The 15496-nt window shown below is 38.2% G+C and overlaps 1 protein-coding gene across 45 annotated transcripts in view; it reads left to right on the forward strand.

Annotated features, from left to right (window-relative positions):
- The window catches only part of ANK2 (ankyrin 2), a 565434-nt gene that overhangs the window by 402075 nt on the left and 147863 nt on the right, over positions 1 to 15496 (forward strand). For 38 of the 45 annotated variants that reach the window (XM_048846718.2, XM_075127588.1, XM_048846724.2 and 35 more), the window contains 4 exons: positions 4954 to 5139; positions 5617 to 5640; positions 7857 to 7955; positions 9182 to 9280. In XM_048846718.2, coding sequence (XP_048702675.2) covers positions 4954 to 5139; positions 5617 to 5640; positions 7857 to 7955; positions 9182 to 9280 — 408 coding nt within the window. The remainder of the gene's footprint in view (positions 1 to 4953; positions 5140 to 5616; positions 5641 to 7856; positions 7956 to 9181; positions 9281 to 15496) is intronic. The other 7 variants (XM_075127591.1, XM_075127606.1, XM_075127599.1 and 4 more) reach the window with 1 other exon arrangement.

Below are 15496 nucleotides of genomic sequence, written 5' to 3' on the forward strand. Positions count from 1 at the left end.
AATCTACAGATGGGCCTGAACTCAAGCTGTGGATCAAAATATCCTTGGAATTCATAGATAGGTTTTTATCCAGGGTTTCATATCTGACTCTCTTCTGGCTTTTGCATTCTAAACCTGGTAAATGCCAATTTCATCTTCTGGAGTTTGGAAGGTGAAGTCATGCTCAGTTCAATCCCGTGGAAAGGTTCCCAAGATATTTAGTTCCAGCAGAGAAGGCTAGTTCACCCAGGGAGTGGACTGAGTTCCCGCCTGCTCCCTCATGTGTGTTGATTCTGGCTGGTGACCACCAATGGAAAAAAACTAGGGCTGTCGATTAATCACAGTTAACTCACCCGATTAACTAAAAAAAAGTAATCATATTTAAAAAATTAATTGCGATGAATTGCACTGTTAAACAATAGAATATCAATTGAATTTTATAAAATATTTTTGAATGTTTTTCTACACTTTCAAATATATTGATTTCTATTACAACACAGAATACAAAGTGTACAGTGCTCACTTTATATAATTATTTTTTATTACAAATATTAGCACTTTTAAAATGATAAAATAGTATTTTTCAGTTCACCTCATACAAGTACCGTAGTGTAATCTCTTTATTGTGAGAAATGTAGATTTACAAATCTAGATGTATTTTATTATATAACTGCACTCAAAAACAAAACAATGTAAAACTTTAGAGCCTACAAGTCCACTCAGTCCTACTTCTTGTTCAGCTAAGACAAACAAGTTTGTTTACATTTACAGAAGATAGTGCTGCCTGCTTCGTATTTACAATGTCACCTGAAAGTGAGAACAGGCATTCGCATGGCACTTTTGTAGCCACCGTAGCAAGGTATTTACATGCCAGATATGCTAAACATTTCGTATGCCCCTTTATGCTTCAGCCACCATTCCAGAGGACATGCTTCCATATTGATGATGCTCATTAAAAAAATAATGTATTAATTAAATTTGTGACTGAACTCCTTGGGGGAGAATTGTATGTCTCCTGTTCTGTTTTACCTGCATTCTGCCATATATTTCATGTTATAGCAGTCTCAGATGATGACCCAACACATGTTGTTCATTTTAAGAACACTTTCACTGCAGATCTGACAAAACACAAAGAAGATACCAGTGTGAAATTTCTAAAGATAGCTACAGGTTTAAGAATCTGAAGTGCCGTCAAGAATCTGAAAGGGATGAGGTGTGGCGCATGCTTGCAGAAGTCTTAAAAGAGCAACACTCAGATGTGGAAACTACAGAAACTGCACCACCAAAAAAGAAAATCAACCTTCTGCTGATGGCATCTGACTCAGACGATGAAAATAAACATGCATCGGTCCGCTCTCCTTTGGATCGTTATTGAGCAGAACCCATCATCACCATAGATGCATGTCCTCTGGAATGGTGGTTGAAGCATGAAGGGACATATGAATCTTTAGCGCATCTGGCACATAAATAACTTGCGATGCCAACTACAACAGTGCCATGTGAACGCCTGTTCTCACTTTCAGGTGCCATTGTAAACAAGAAGCAGGCAGCAGTATCTCCTGAAAATTGTAACCAAACTTGTTTATCTGAGCGATTGGCTGAAGTAGGACTGAGTGGACTTGTAGGCTTTAAAGTTTTATATTGTTTTATTTTTGGATGCAGGTTTTTTTGGTACATAATTCTACATTTGTAAGTTCAACTTTCATGATAAAGAGATTGCACTACAGTACTTGTACTAGGTGAATTGAAAAATACTATTTCTTTTGTTTTTGTCATTGCAAATATTTGTAATAAAAATAAGTATAAAGTGAGCACTGTACACTTTGTATTCCGTGTTGTAATTGAAATCAATATATTTGAAAATGTAGAAAACATCCAAAGCTATTTAAATAAATGGTATTCTATTATTGTCTAATAGCGCAATTAATGCGGGGGGGGGGGAGGGAAGAGAGATGGTAGTCTGTCCTGGTAGTCCCATTGAAATAGCACTTGGAAGCAATCAGCACTGGTATTAAGTAGAGCACTGTGGTGCTTAGTAATGCTCTCTTCTGAGACAGAATGAGAACCCCAAGACTGGGAGGATGTTGTAAGAAGAAGCAACACAGAGGGGAGGTGCTAGGGAAGAGGCAGAGGCAGAAGGGTGGATTGCCATAGTTTTGTTTCAGGTTCAGGATTCAAATTTGAATCCAGGCCACAATGAGGTTTAATTAAACACTGTAATCCTGGATACTAACTTTGACACGACGCCATCCAGATCTAGATCAGCAAGTGAGGTGTATACATATTTAAAGTGCCAAATTCTGTTGTTGGTTATAACCATGTTGCCCATTGCCTTCAATTACTTAAAAGCCTAATGATTCAGTAACATTGCGTGTAGTCAACCCAGGACAAAATTTGTCCCTATAGCTTTAAATGTTTCAGTGAGGGAGCCACACAACTCACAAATAAGTATTTTTAAAGATACGGGATCCAGTCCACAGGACCAGTCAAACTCTCCTCAGATCAGGACCTGAAGGAGGAGTGAGGTAGCTGTTATATCACCTTGCTCTTCCCCAATCCTAATGGTGACCTAAGGTTGGTTTGGCCCTGGGCTTTATTTAGACCAACCTCCGAATTGCTCCAATTTATGGTAACAGCCCCTAAAGGGCTTTATTTTAGCTGGAAACTGCCAGAGCAGAGCGATGTCTTAGTCAGAGCCCTCCATCCCTCCAACGCATCCCCTAAGTTGGCTCTATGTCACTTGGGGATTCGACTGTACCGAAGGAGCTCTATCAGAGGGTTGGCTCTGGTTGATGGATAAGAAAATATATTTGTGATTGACTGTATTTTTTGTCCACATGGGTTTTGAACAGTTAAATAAGAGATGGGATTAGTATTTCGCTACTATAGAAAAATACAAACAAATCTCTTTCTGTGATGACCTGCATGAAACTTCAGTTTTTTAAAAAATCAGGTGTCTGGCTTTATATGATAGAACTGGACAGATGCTCATTTTATATTTAAGGATGTTCATCCCTTCATCCAAACTTTCAGGAATTTCTAGTTCTTGTCAGTTTTCAACCCTTCATTTAGACATTAATTTTTCTCTTTTTTTTTTCAGTAGTTGTTCGCTTTCTATCTATTTGATGTTAAACTCGGGTTAAAATTAAAAAAATCCACTATTCTGAAATTTCTGTTCTTCCAGTCCAGAGGCTCACTTGAGTAGATACAGCAATATGTATACATGAAATATGCAGTGTTTTTGTGATATTTAGGAACAAGGATGTGACCACCAAACTCAGTTTCAGATGTGTCCCCCAATCCAGGATTTGCTCTCAAGTTTCCAGAGGGGAAAGGTTCCTGCGCTAAGCCATCTCACTACCAGATGTAGCCCCAGTATTAGACTTATCTTTCTGGTTCAGCTGTTTCTTCAGCTGGTCTCCCATTTTACTTACCAGTACAGAATGTAGTCTCTTGAGAGTAAGCTGCTATAATAGTGTAGCTATTGCAAAATCTACTCATAATTTTACACAAAAGGGATTGAAAGGTATTAGTTTAGTGAGGTGCAAGCTTGGTTTGGTGAGTCTGGGCAACACCTCCAATATCTGAACAGGTTCAGGTCTTTACCGTCTCTGATGTTCCCCTTTCTCACTATTCCATCTTTCTCTTTCCCGGCTCCCAACCCAACCAAATTCTTCACTTTCCTGACCCCATTACTCTGTTTCTCTCAAATCTATCAGTCTGCTTCCCTCCCTCACTCCTTATGAAGCATAGTTTGTTTTCCACACTATCAGAAATAACTCTCTAGTTGAACCTTCTCGCCTGGGCATGGTAACGTCCTGTTCTCCATGCCTTTCCCAGTGCTTCTGTTTTCAGTTAATCCTTGTCTATCTTCCTTCCTATCCCCTCATCCATCCATCCATGACCCAAATCACGGTCTCTTTTGTCCATTAGTGCCTTCCTAAGAGTGGGATTTTCAAAATTACTCAGCATTAGCCTAAGTCTGTACCCATTGATGTTAATGGAAGTTTCCTCATTGAGGACAATGACATTTCACCACTGACGTCAATGGGAGCAAAGTTTGGCCAAAGCTGGACGCTTTTGAAAATTATATATGACCAGGTTAGAAAAAAAAACATAAAGTTCCACACTTGCTGAATATCCCTTCCCCTCTCTCTGCTTGCTTATGTAATGAAGTTAAATTATTTCCACTTGGAGGAATGCCTGCAGCACCAATATTTGTAATAGTCAGACTTGATTACATTTCAGCATTAGCAGAACAGGACACCTTTTAGTGCCTGAACATTTCCATCTTTAACTGAATGTAAAGTAAAACTAGAAATGTACTTGAAAGAAAAAAAAGATTTATTTCTGAAATTTTGTTTCCAGAAAGAACAGCTATTGTGATGCTTTGCTACCTAGGATCAGAGTCAATAAATGACACCCAGCTACCTGACAGAATCACACAGGCAGCAAGTAACTTGGGAGAATTAGAAGGAACAATAGTAAATGTATCTGGAGATGAAAAAATTTGAGACACTCTCTCTAAAAATGGTATATTGTGAGATGCACCCCAACAGGGGCTCTCCATCTTATTCATGCCAATACCAACAACTGACCATTTGTTACCAGTTCTTGCAAGTATATCTCCAGAATCATATGATGCACAATGCTTTTAAATATGGTAAGCATTAAAGGAGATAACATAGGAGTCAGTGCAATGACCTATATGAAATGTACTTGACACTGGAAAAGGACCAGTTTGAAAGTGACTAAGTAAGTGCATGTCACAGATATTTGAAGACATGTCTGAGATAAAGTTTGTGACTCCTGTGCCATTGACAGTTGCTGGCCATTAGGTTGGTGGTCACAACCCACAGGCTGAAGTTGACTGCTATATACATTTAACATATGCTTATGAGTGTACAGTACTTATGGGATTGATGATATGTGCCCTTCTCCTTATGAAGTGTATTTTGTTTTCCACTTTATCAGGATGGTTTCACCCCACTAGCTGTTGCACTACAGCAGGGACACAATCAGGCAGTGGCCATCCTCTTGGAGAATGACACCAAGGGGAAAGTGAGACTGCCAGCTTTGCACATCGCTGCCAGGAAAGATGATACAAAATCAGCAGCACTCCTGCTCCAAAATGACCACAATGCTGATGTTCAGTCCAAGGTAAAAAGGCTTTGTTTTGGAGGCCTGGGGTAGTCATGTGACTGGGTGCCTCTGGGAAAGGGACATTAATTCCATAATTTAAAAATAATAATTTAAAGTAACTTCTGTGGTGTATGATAAGTTACTAAAACCAGTATCACCAATAAAACATCTGCTTTTGCAGTGTATAGCTGCAAGACACAATAAATACGAGCTGTGTACTTTTTGACACATCTTGTAAACCCTTTTAAAATCTGTTCTCTTTCATTATTTATGATCACAAAGAAACAAGAATGGAAGCAGAGTTACTGAGTTCTCTCAATTAAATAGGATACTGGTGTGGCCCATGCGTGCATGGGTTGTATTTAATGTTTAATGTATGCTTGAGTGGCTTTTCCCATAATAGCAACATAACTCATTTCAACAAGCAACGTAGTTTTCCTTTTCTTGGGTGATCTGTAATATTTTTCCTCTTTTTTCCAAACCACGCTGCATCAGATGATGGTGAATAGAACAACTGAGGTACCGAGAGCAACATTTTTTTTAATTAACTTTTTCTGCTAAATAGTGGTTACTGCTCTTCCTTATGCTACTGTATTTACTTTCTGTATTATTTAGCACTAGAAGTGAAACTTAAGGAACTTTTTTAAATACCTGCCAGTGACAGTAAAGCTGCAACCCTTTTTTTGTTCTCCCTTTGTCTTGTAATTTCCTCCAGCTTGTGAGTGTCATTGTACTGAGGTAAACTAGAGACTTCCCATGTGGTCAAAAAGAGTTAAGGACTAGAGATGGGGGTAGGTGGATGGATATATTTTTGAACTCAGTAAAATTAATTATGCAAAAGCACTCATTAGTCAAAACTAAATGAAAACTACCAGGGTGACAGGCTAATCCAAAATCCTGGCAAAAGTCAAATGACAAGACCATAAAGATTCTGTCTTCAGTTATATCCATGCCACCCCATTAGCTGTAGTGAGATTGCATAGGTGTAACTTGGCCCAAAGTGTTTTGAATCTGTTTAAAAAATCTAAACCCATTAAGGGGATAAATTCCTCATGCACCAAAAAGTAAAATACAATAGATAATTAATCTGTCACATGTATGCATTTTCAGCTTATCAAAGCCAAACATTTAATACATAAAATAGCATCCTCCAAGATGAATATTTGTTCAAATCATATTTTTATTTGGAGTCACCAGTAGAATGGGACAGTTTGTTTTAACAGAATGTTCAGAAATCCATGCAGGGCAGTGTGTGGGTATATTCTTGCATAATCAAAACGTACCCCTGGTGGGGCCCCATCATGTTTTTCATGTTAATTCTGGAAGTACCAACCCTGAAAACACTACTGTAGGGCATGCAACTGGCTATAACTCAGATATCAACCCTAAAAGTATCACCATCCTTGAGGGAAGAGATTGTTTCCAAGAATCAAATCATTAAGTAGTGTTATCAAATGCCTTTGTTTAGTCAGTTGGGGATTTTACAAGGTGGAGCAGATGGATTTTGGATGCATATGTGTGCAAGAGTGTCTGCCGTTGTTAGGTATTTTCTTGGTAGCCTAAGTCTAGCAACAAGGCCATGAATTTAATGAGTGTTTGATTCTACTTAGACCTTTTTCATCTTGGGGCTGACATTGACGTAAATGGAATGAGATTAAAATAACAGGCTGAGTGCTTTGGGGAACAGTCTTTTGGGAAAAAAGTTGTTTCCAATATGTAACATCTGAGTATGATTTGCTAATGGATGAACAGTTTACTGTGCTGATCCCAATGCAAAAAAAATGGAATCAGGTTTAGAATACAGTATGTTCAGAAACAGAAAATATTTCACTGTTCCTTCCATAATTGATGCAGTGTTGTAAGGACATAATATATGCAACATTAAGGCCTTTCAGAGGAGAGCTTAAAACACCAAGATTTGATCGGCTTCTCGTGAACATTAAAGATTCCATGGAACTTTTTATAAGGCTAGAAGTTTGTTCATTATCAGTATTTCAAATAAATTACCTTGTCTTACACTGTTGTGCAGCATTCTGTACCCTGTGGCAGAAGCAGGGTGTCACACTCTAGCCCACAGCATTGTGACTACATTTTAGTGGGGTTTTTTTTTTTGTTTTTGTTTTTCGGTCAGTATACGGTTTGGGAAGTGCTTTGGGATCCATCAGGATACAGGGTTTAATATAAATATAGAATGTTGTGGTCATTAAACTCTGTCTAATAACTAAAGTATTTTGATGAACCTTGAAGATACTTGCAATACAATATGAACATTTGTTGCTTTCCCAAACCAAAAAAAAAAAAAAAAATGGAATTCTCATGCTGAAATTTGCCATTCTAAGAGAAGATCAGCAAGTAAGAGCCCAACAACAAAACATGATAGGTTGAAAGCCCTGTTTCAGTGTTGTGGAAAGGAGGAGAACACCATTTGTTTGAATGTTTTCTCTGACAGTGTCTGGCCAGCTCTTTCACGTTAGTGACACAGATTCACGAGGAATAGCAAATAACACAAATGACCAAGAACTGAATGGGAAAAAAGAGCTTTTTGTAATCCACAGTAGGGAAAAACTGCATTCATTCTCTGTTCAAGACCCTATGCTATATTGTAGGTGTGCGAGGTTAGAGTAACATAAGACATTTGTTTGCCAAAAGCTGTTAAAATCAGAAGCTCTCTGAGGAGACTGATCATATAGCATTGAAGAAATTCATTCCTTAACTAGGACTGTTTCCTTTTGTAGAGTGGCTTCACGCCTTTGCACATAGCTGCACACTACGGAAATGTCAACGTGGCGACACTTCTGCTCAACCGAGGAGCTGCGGTGGACTTCACAGCCAGGGTATGGATGAATCCTTTTTTCTTCTTAGATGGGATAGTCAGTGGATGTGGGAGTGTATCTTTGCTTAAAATTCCTAATCAAAAGCAGAGTGGAAAGCAAAGTCCTGAGGAAATTTCAGCATTTGCCCAAAGATATCTTTTTGCACAAATCTCTAAAGCATGCTTCAAGGCAACTCAGAACATTCCTTGTGAGCTTAGAAGCAACCAAATAATTATTCCCAATTAGAGAGTAACAGGCCCCTTTGAAGATGTCCAGAATGCAAACACTCTCATGTGCCAAGTCATTTAAGAGTCCTTGCCACAGTCAGGCATACTATAAAAACAAGTATTATTATTATTTGGCTTTGCTCTTTCTCCTTAGTTTTTAAGATTTACCCAAATAAGTTTATTTATCTTTCCAGAATATTATTATATGTGAAAATATCAATATATTAACATATGTTGTGAATATATAAAACAGAATAGGGGTTCTGATTACCTGAAAGCCATCTTTGCATGAAAAACCGCAACCACAGGGCTAGCTAATACAGTCCATTTACTATTTTTTGTCACTTAACAACTGATTGTGTGCATTGCTATAGCTATCTCCACTGGATTAGGAATTTTTTTGTTTCATTTTTTCATTGCCAGAGCCTTGCTGAATTGCTTTATGAGGAACTGCCTTTCAGAGGATTTTATGTTCATGCTGACACTATTATCCTCACTAATGTATACTGATTTTCCCTGAGAGTTTTCCACCTGATGTGCCGACAAGGGCATCCTTGCTGAAAATGAAATTTTAAACACCATCTTCCAGCCTAATTAGGGCCTGGTTTTTGACACTGACTTCTGTTATGCTAATGAGCTTCCTTTGTATCCAAACCACCATGCTGTGTATGTTGTGTGTATGTTGCAGTGATTTAAATACATAAGTTTGCTGTGAATATTGACTAACTTGGGCTCTGATATATGTTTTGTCTTACTGTGTGATCTTGATGTTTGGTGTTTTGGCGAATGTGCTTCTTTGTTACTTAAGAGTAAATCAAGATACATGTCTATAAGAAAACCAAAACACCAGAAGTTCTGTATCTCAAATGACAAGTGCACCTAGCTCTGATGCTCAAAAACATGCTTGTTTATCTTCTATACTGTATTGATGTTCCTCTTTTTGTGATCCAAACGCAAAGGCATCACCATTATACACTTTCAAGTCCATCATGCTCTTTGTTTGTTCTTTTCATGGTGTAGAATGGAATCACCCCACTGCATGTGGCTTCCAAAAGGGGAAACACAAACATGGTGAAGCTTTTGTTGGATCGTGGAGGGCAGATCGATGCCAAAACCAGGGTGAGTGTTTCTATCCCTGAATATTGTGTTATCACTTCTTGGTTTTTTTTTTAGCTGGAGGCTTGGAATGTCAACGTTCATAGACGGGAAAACTCAGCTTCAGAGATTGTCTCTTTCCTTTCTTCCCTTCTGAAAGTGAGTGCAGCTACTGCATATCACAGGAGAGAAAATGCTCAGCTGAACACGATCCCAAAACATTGAGCATTCTCCCCTCACAAATAACACTAAAGCCATTTTTGATACTGTGGGTCAAATTTTCAAAGGCAATTCCATAAAACTATTCCACGCAGCTATTTGCACATGTAGAATCTTCTATGTTTATAGGGAGACAAGATAGATGAGGTCATACTTTTTATTGGACCAGTTTCTGTTGGTGAGTGGGTTCAAGCCTTCAAATAACTCTCCAAGCTTATCAGAAGCAAGCTCCCCACAGACCACGACACACCAACTCAGTGCACCAGACCCTGCCAAAACAACAGATGTAAAACCTGCAGACATATCTCCACTGCTACAATGATCAACACCCCCACAACACCCCTTTCAAGATCCAGAGGTCCTACACATGCCTATCACAAAGTGTGGTGTACCTCATCCAGTGTACTAAATGCCCCATAGCAATTATGTGGGTGAAACTAGACAATCACTACCCTCATGAATGAGTTCACATAGGAAAATGATAAAAGACGTGGGTAAACACTTTTCACAAAGCAGTCACTTTATATCTGACCTGTCAGTCCTCATCCTCAAAGGAAACCTGCACAACACTTTCAAAAGAAGAGCCTGGGAGCTTAAATTCATAGAGGTGTACACTAAAAATCACAGAGAATTGAACAGAGACACTGGATTTATGGATTATTACAACAATTTATAACTCATTAACAACCCCTGCCCTCAGCTGCCTGCCCTCCCTTCCTTTCCCCCTATGATTGGAGGGCTGGTAACAGGCCACTTCACCTTGAATGGTCCCTTGAAATATGTGTTAACTACTTATGCTAAATAATGCTAAATAATCTGTTCCACCTTGTATTTAGCTTTACACTCAGGACATTTACCAGACCTGAAGAAGAGCTCTGTGTAAGCTCAAAAGCTTGTCTCTCTCACCAACAGAAGTTGGTTATATAAAAGATATTATCGAATCCGCCTTGTCTCTCTAATATCCTGAGACTGACATAGTTATAACAACACTTCTGTGTTTATAGAAAATTATTCACCCTAGGGCTAGGATTGTACGCAGCCCTTAGTTATGATGCCATAAAAGGGACTGGGGGCAAAAGATGACCCCTTATTCCATTTTGCAGTCTACCCACATTGTGTGTCACCCCAGGGGAAGGAGAAAACAGATGCTGTGGGACCACTACACTTCTCTTTCTGTGCAGGTGGGCAAGGGGTAGGTGGGAAAGGGTGAGGAATGGTTTGAAGTATTGGCTCAGCTCCCAAAATGCTAGCCAGCAAAGCTGAGTCAGCATTGGAGAAGCAAATAATTTATTGTTGGTCTGTACCAGCAACAGGTTGCTTCCCAACAAAGTATGGAGGAATCACAGAGGTAAATGTGACTCTAAATCACAATTTCTTTCCTGATCCACTCACATGGCTTAACTCTGCCCCTTCGTTGATTGGAGTTACCTATATGAGATCTAAAATACATACGAACCAGCTTATGTGTGTATGATGGGATTTTTTTTTAAGTTGCATTTTTGGAATGACCTCTGAAGATGTGCCTCCTTGTGCTAACTGATCACTCCTTTCTCACACAAGTTGCTCCTTGAGACAATTGACCTGTTCTTAAAGAGCTGTTCATTTTTAAGCCTTGATCCACTTAGTTATTAATCTTAGCCATGCCCACAATTAAAAACTGGTTCAAACTGCAATGTTCATACATGGCTCTAGGTTTTGAAATGACAGCAGTTAGAGTGTTTGAATTTGAGGTTTTGGTTTGACCTGTTGCAGAGATAGGGGATATTTGCATTCAGTTCCAGGGTTGTATTTCCAACACCATCTGAAAGTTTAGAGGGTGTTTGGATACTGGTATTTGATTTGGGTCTATCTCATCAATAGTGTGATAGCACTGGAAAGTCTGAGAAAGTGGCCGTGACAGTACATTTCAAAACCTGTATAGTCCTAATCATCTCTCTTGCTTTTTAGCATGTAGTACACACAGTAAACAGCTCTTGAGATTGACTCAACCCTTCTGCTTCAGTTTGGCTATTAATTAACTAAATCAGCTTTCTATTGCTTCATATACTACAAAGGCTGTAGAGATGATCCCTTAATAGAATCAATCATATGATTGTATGATTAGCATTTGATTTCTTATTGTGCAGGGAAGAGAAATACAATCATCTCTGTTAGTCTCTAAGGTGCCACTAGTACTCCTTTTCTTTTTGCGAATACAGACTAACACGGCTGTTACTCTGAAATCTGTTTTTTTTACTACACCTTATATGGGAAAATGCTGCCTTTCATGAAGCGAGCACTAAGTCACAAAAGGCTAAATTCTCCAAAAGTAGTGGCTAAAATACATGCGTACAATATGCAAATGAAGGCACAAACAGCTAATTGTGCACCGTACACAAGATATTCATGTACATGCACAAGTTGGGAAGTTGTGTGTAGGTGGCCCGTTTTGTGCATGCAATTATAGTTTTGCATTAAAGGTACAGACCCCTGGACATTTTGTGTTAAAAATTCAGGCATCTGTTTTAGAAAAGTTGGCCCAAAATAGATGTAAAAAGAAACTTATGATCTCTTTGAGAGTTATATCTCATATATCTCATATATCTCATATCAAAGTACAGTTCTGCAAGCCAGATCAAAGCATAGTTCTAAACCAAACTAGAGGAACAGGACCACATACTGTTTGTATCAAAAGATCTAATTTTAGGAGACCACCCATTGTCTCTGTTTATCACCCCTCATCAGGTGGTAGATTAGCTCAAAGCTATCAGAGACAAGGATGGAACCTGCAAAGTATCACAAAGTATGCACATTCTGATTTGCACAGACTCAACAGCTTCTTCTTGCTTTAATATTCTACATTCTCTCTGCTAAAAGACACACTGTTGAGGGCAGCTGTGTGCACTTGACAGTGTGGGAGATTCCAGAGCTTTGATTTTATCTGTTGATGTCTCGCTGTGATGATGTCTTCATGCCAGCATTTTATATAGTCTTGGTGTCTTTTTATTTTTCCTTTACTTTGTCTGCATGTCTTGTGTTTTGCTGTGGCTGTGAGTGTGTAGGTAATGAAGAGGTAGGTTGTGTGTCGCATGCCATGCATACATGTGTTTTGCATTTTAAAGGAAAGACTTCTGTCTCCTACTTGATACTAACAGCTTATTTTTCTCCAGCAATGCAGGGTAAAAATGGGAAGCAACAGAATGAAATACATTAGGATGTTTGTTCTGTATTCTGGCAGCTCTGACCTTTATACTTTATTTCTTTGTCACATTAGAATCAGCACTTGGGCCAAGGAAGTATTCATTGATGTCATTCTTTTTATTTTTAACCCTCTTCACTATGTGGCATTTGATGATGCATACATCAGGACAATGTACTTTAATGTATTTTAAATAATAGTTTAATGTATTTTGAATGAGTCTTAAGAACTCTATACGCTGTGCAATAGACACATTATAATCATCTCATTAGAGCTTTATATGTTTGGAAATGTTCTCTAGGATTGATCCCTCTGGGAGTTTTTTCACCTTCTGTCTTAAATAAATGGACAAACCCCAGTTCTCAAAAAAATAGTAAATTATGGGTGCGCACTCACAGCTCTATAGTTAAAGTTGCACTGGCATTTCTATTTAAAGCAGGGATTAAACCTCTTAGTTTTGTATGGCTAGGGTGACCAGACAGCAAGGGTGAAAAATCAGGAGGGGGGGGCGTATTAGGTGCCTATATAAGACAAAGCCCCAAATATCGTGACTATCCCTATAAAATTGGAACGTCTGGTCACCCTATGTATGGCTAATATAAGGTGTCCTATCCAAGCTTAAAGCATTTATTCCTAGAGTTTAGAACCATCTGAGAATTTGCAAGTAAATCTGTTGGTTACAAGTATGAGTTATAATTAAGGTTAAGATTTTGGCACTGGGGTGGGGGGGTATTAAAATTCACAGGACTTGGGTAATGAACCGTAAATCACGGAAGCCGGAGCCCTGCGGTGTGGGCTGGCAGCTGGAGCCCCACCGGCCGGGGCTGAAACTGAAGCAGAAGTTACAGAGGTCTGTTAAAGTCACGGAATCTGTACCCTCCATGACCAAATTGTATCCTTAGTTATACTCATTTAAAAACAATCCCTTTTTGAATTTTATAGTGAATCTTACCATTTTCCAGACCTCTCTAGAAAATAAATTCTTTAAAAGATGTGATTTGGATACTTAACCCACTTACAGATAATTCCAAAATCTAAAATATAGCCTACTTGCAAAGCTTACTAACAGGAATATTTTTGTTAATTAATATCATTAGTCATAAGCAGTTCTCTTTAGATCATGATGTTTGTCATGAGATCTGTTATCTAAAGATCTGTTATCTAGATGATAAAACTTCATATCGTAAAAATTGTATGACTAGAACATTACATGGCAGAATGGATTGTCTCTAAACCTTACATAAATAATGGTTGCAATGACATCAAATTGTCACCTAACATTTTAGATGACAAAGTTTTAGATAACAAAACTTAGGACTTCTAAAATATCATATAATGAAAAGATCTAATGATATATGAGTATATTGGTTTCAGAAATAATTGGACAGATAGTGGGTTATTCTTGGATCTGATGGGCACATGATGATTATCTAAAAGTCCATGGCAATTCAAATTTATGATTACAGGGGGGTCATGTGATCTGGGAGGGTAAGGGAAGAATCAGGTGGCAACACTTAATTCCAATTTTGTTATAAAAAGACTTTGTAACCTTTCCCTCAATGACTGTTTACAGGGGAAATAATCCTAGCATTAGAAAGGAGGCAATATTTGGCATATCAGAAAGGATATTTCTATTAAAATGCATTTCTCTTATATGAAAGAATAGTGACACTGGAGATATGCAAATGATATATTTACTACAGTGAAATGTCACTGTATTGTTAGTAAAGAGTTTGGTAAGACTGGTTGGATCTGAGTGGGAAATGGTTGCCTCATACTGAATAGTTTCAAGAGTTCAACATTTTTTCATATCCCAAATTGTGATGAAAAGTCAAAATCTTAAAAATTTTCATGAACCTAAAAAACAATTGTTTTCAATTTAGGCACCAAAACATTTTGTTTTGATAATTTTGAAATGGTTCATTTTGATTTTGACCTTTTAAAAAACTTTTAAAAAAATCTAATTAGATTAAATGTCTAAATGAAGTAATTTCAAACAGGAAAACACTTTTTTAGAGTCACCTTTGTGTAACAGAAAGGCAACCGCAGGTTCTGGGACTTGCAACTGAAAGATAGCAGGGATTGGAAGCCTGTTATAATGGAGAATACGAATGATACCATGGGACTCCATATCTAGATATGGGGGCGGGAGGTAGAAGTGACGACCGTAATAGACTGAGAGCAGTTTAAATGAGAGGGGAAAATTTCTGCGACTCATTTGAAGTGGAGGGAGATTGTGGAAGGGAAAAGAGACTGAGATGGAGCTGGGAAAATTGACAGGCTGGTCACAGAGAGCTATGAGACTGTGAGGAGAGGAGGAGCAAGGAAGAATCCACAAGCTGAAGAAAACATAGTGAAAGGAACTTGTACAGTTTGAATTTAGAGTGAATAAGCTTCAGACTGTCATTCACACTTTCCTTGGTTCCTGTCCTTAGAACCTGTTTAGATTCCATCATTCATAATAACATTTCCTTTCATAAGCATAGAGCATCTTGATAGATAAGAAAAGGGTTTCCAACATAGCAGGATTATATGGGTTTCCTATCATAAAACCATTGTGATGGGATCTCCACACAATTTCTCTCCACTATACTAGGAGTATGGTGGATTTTCTGCAATAATGGTACCATGACACATTCTCCCAATATAATCTCAGAACAGAGTAACAGCACTAACTCATTGAGTGGCTGTTACCATTTTGAAAACAGTGACAAACTATGAATACCTGACATTTATTTATTTATCCATCCATCCATCCATCCAAAGACCTTCTTAGGATATTTAAATAATTTTTTGAAAAAGGAAAAGAAAAAATATATGTAGGGTGACATAGCTAGTACTGC

This window comes from Caretta caretta, chromosome 4 (assembly GCF_965140235.1).
Source record: "Caretta caretta isolate rCarCar2 chromosome 4, rCarCar1.hap1, whole genome shotgun sequence".
Lineage (NCBI taxonomy): Eukaryota > Metazoa > Chordata > Testudines > Cheloniidae > Caretta > Caretta caretta.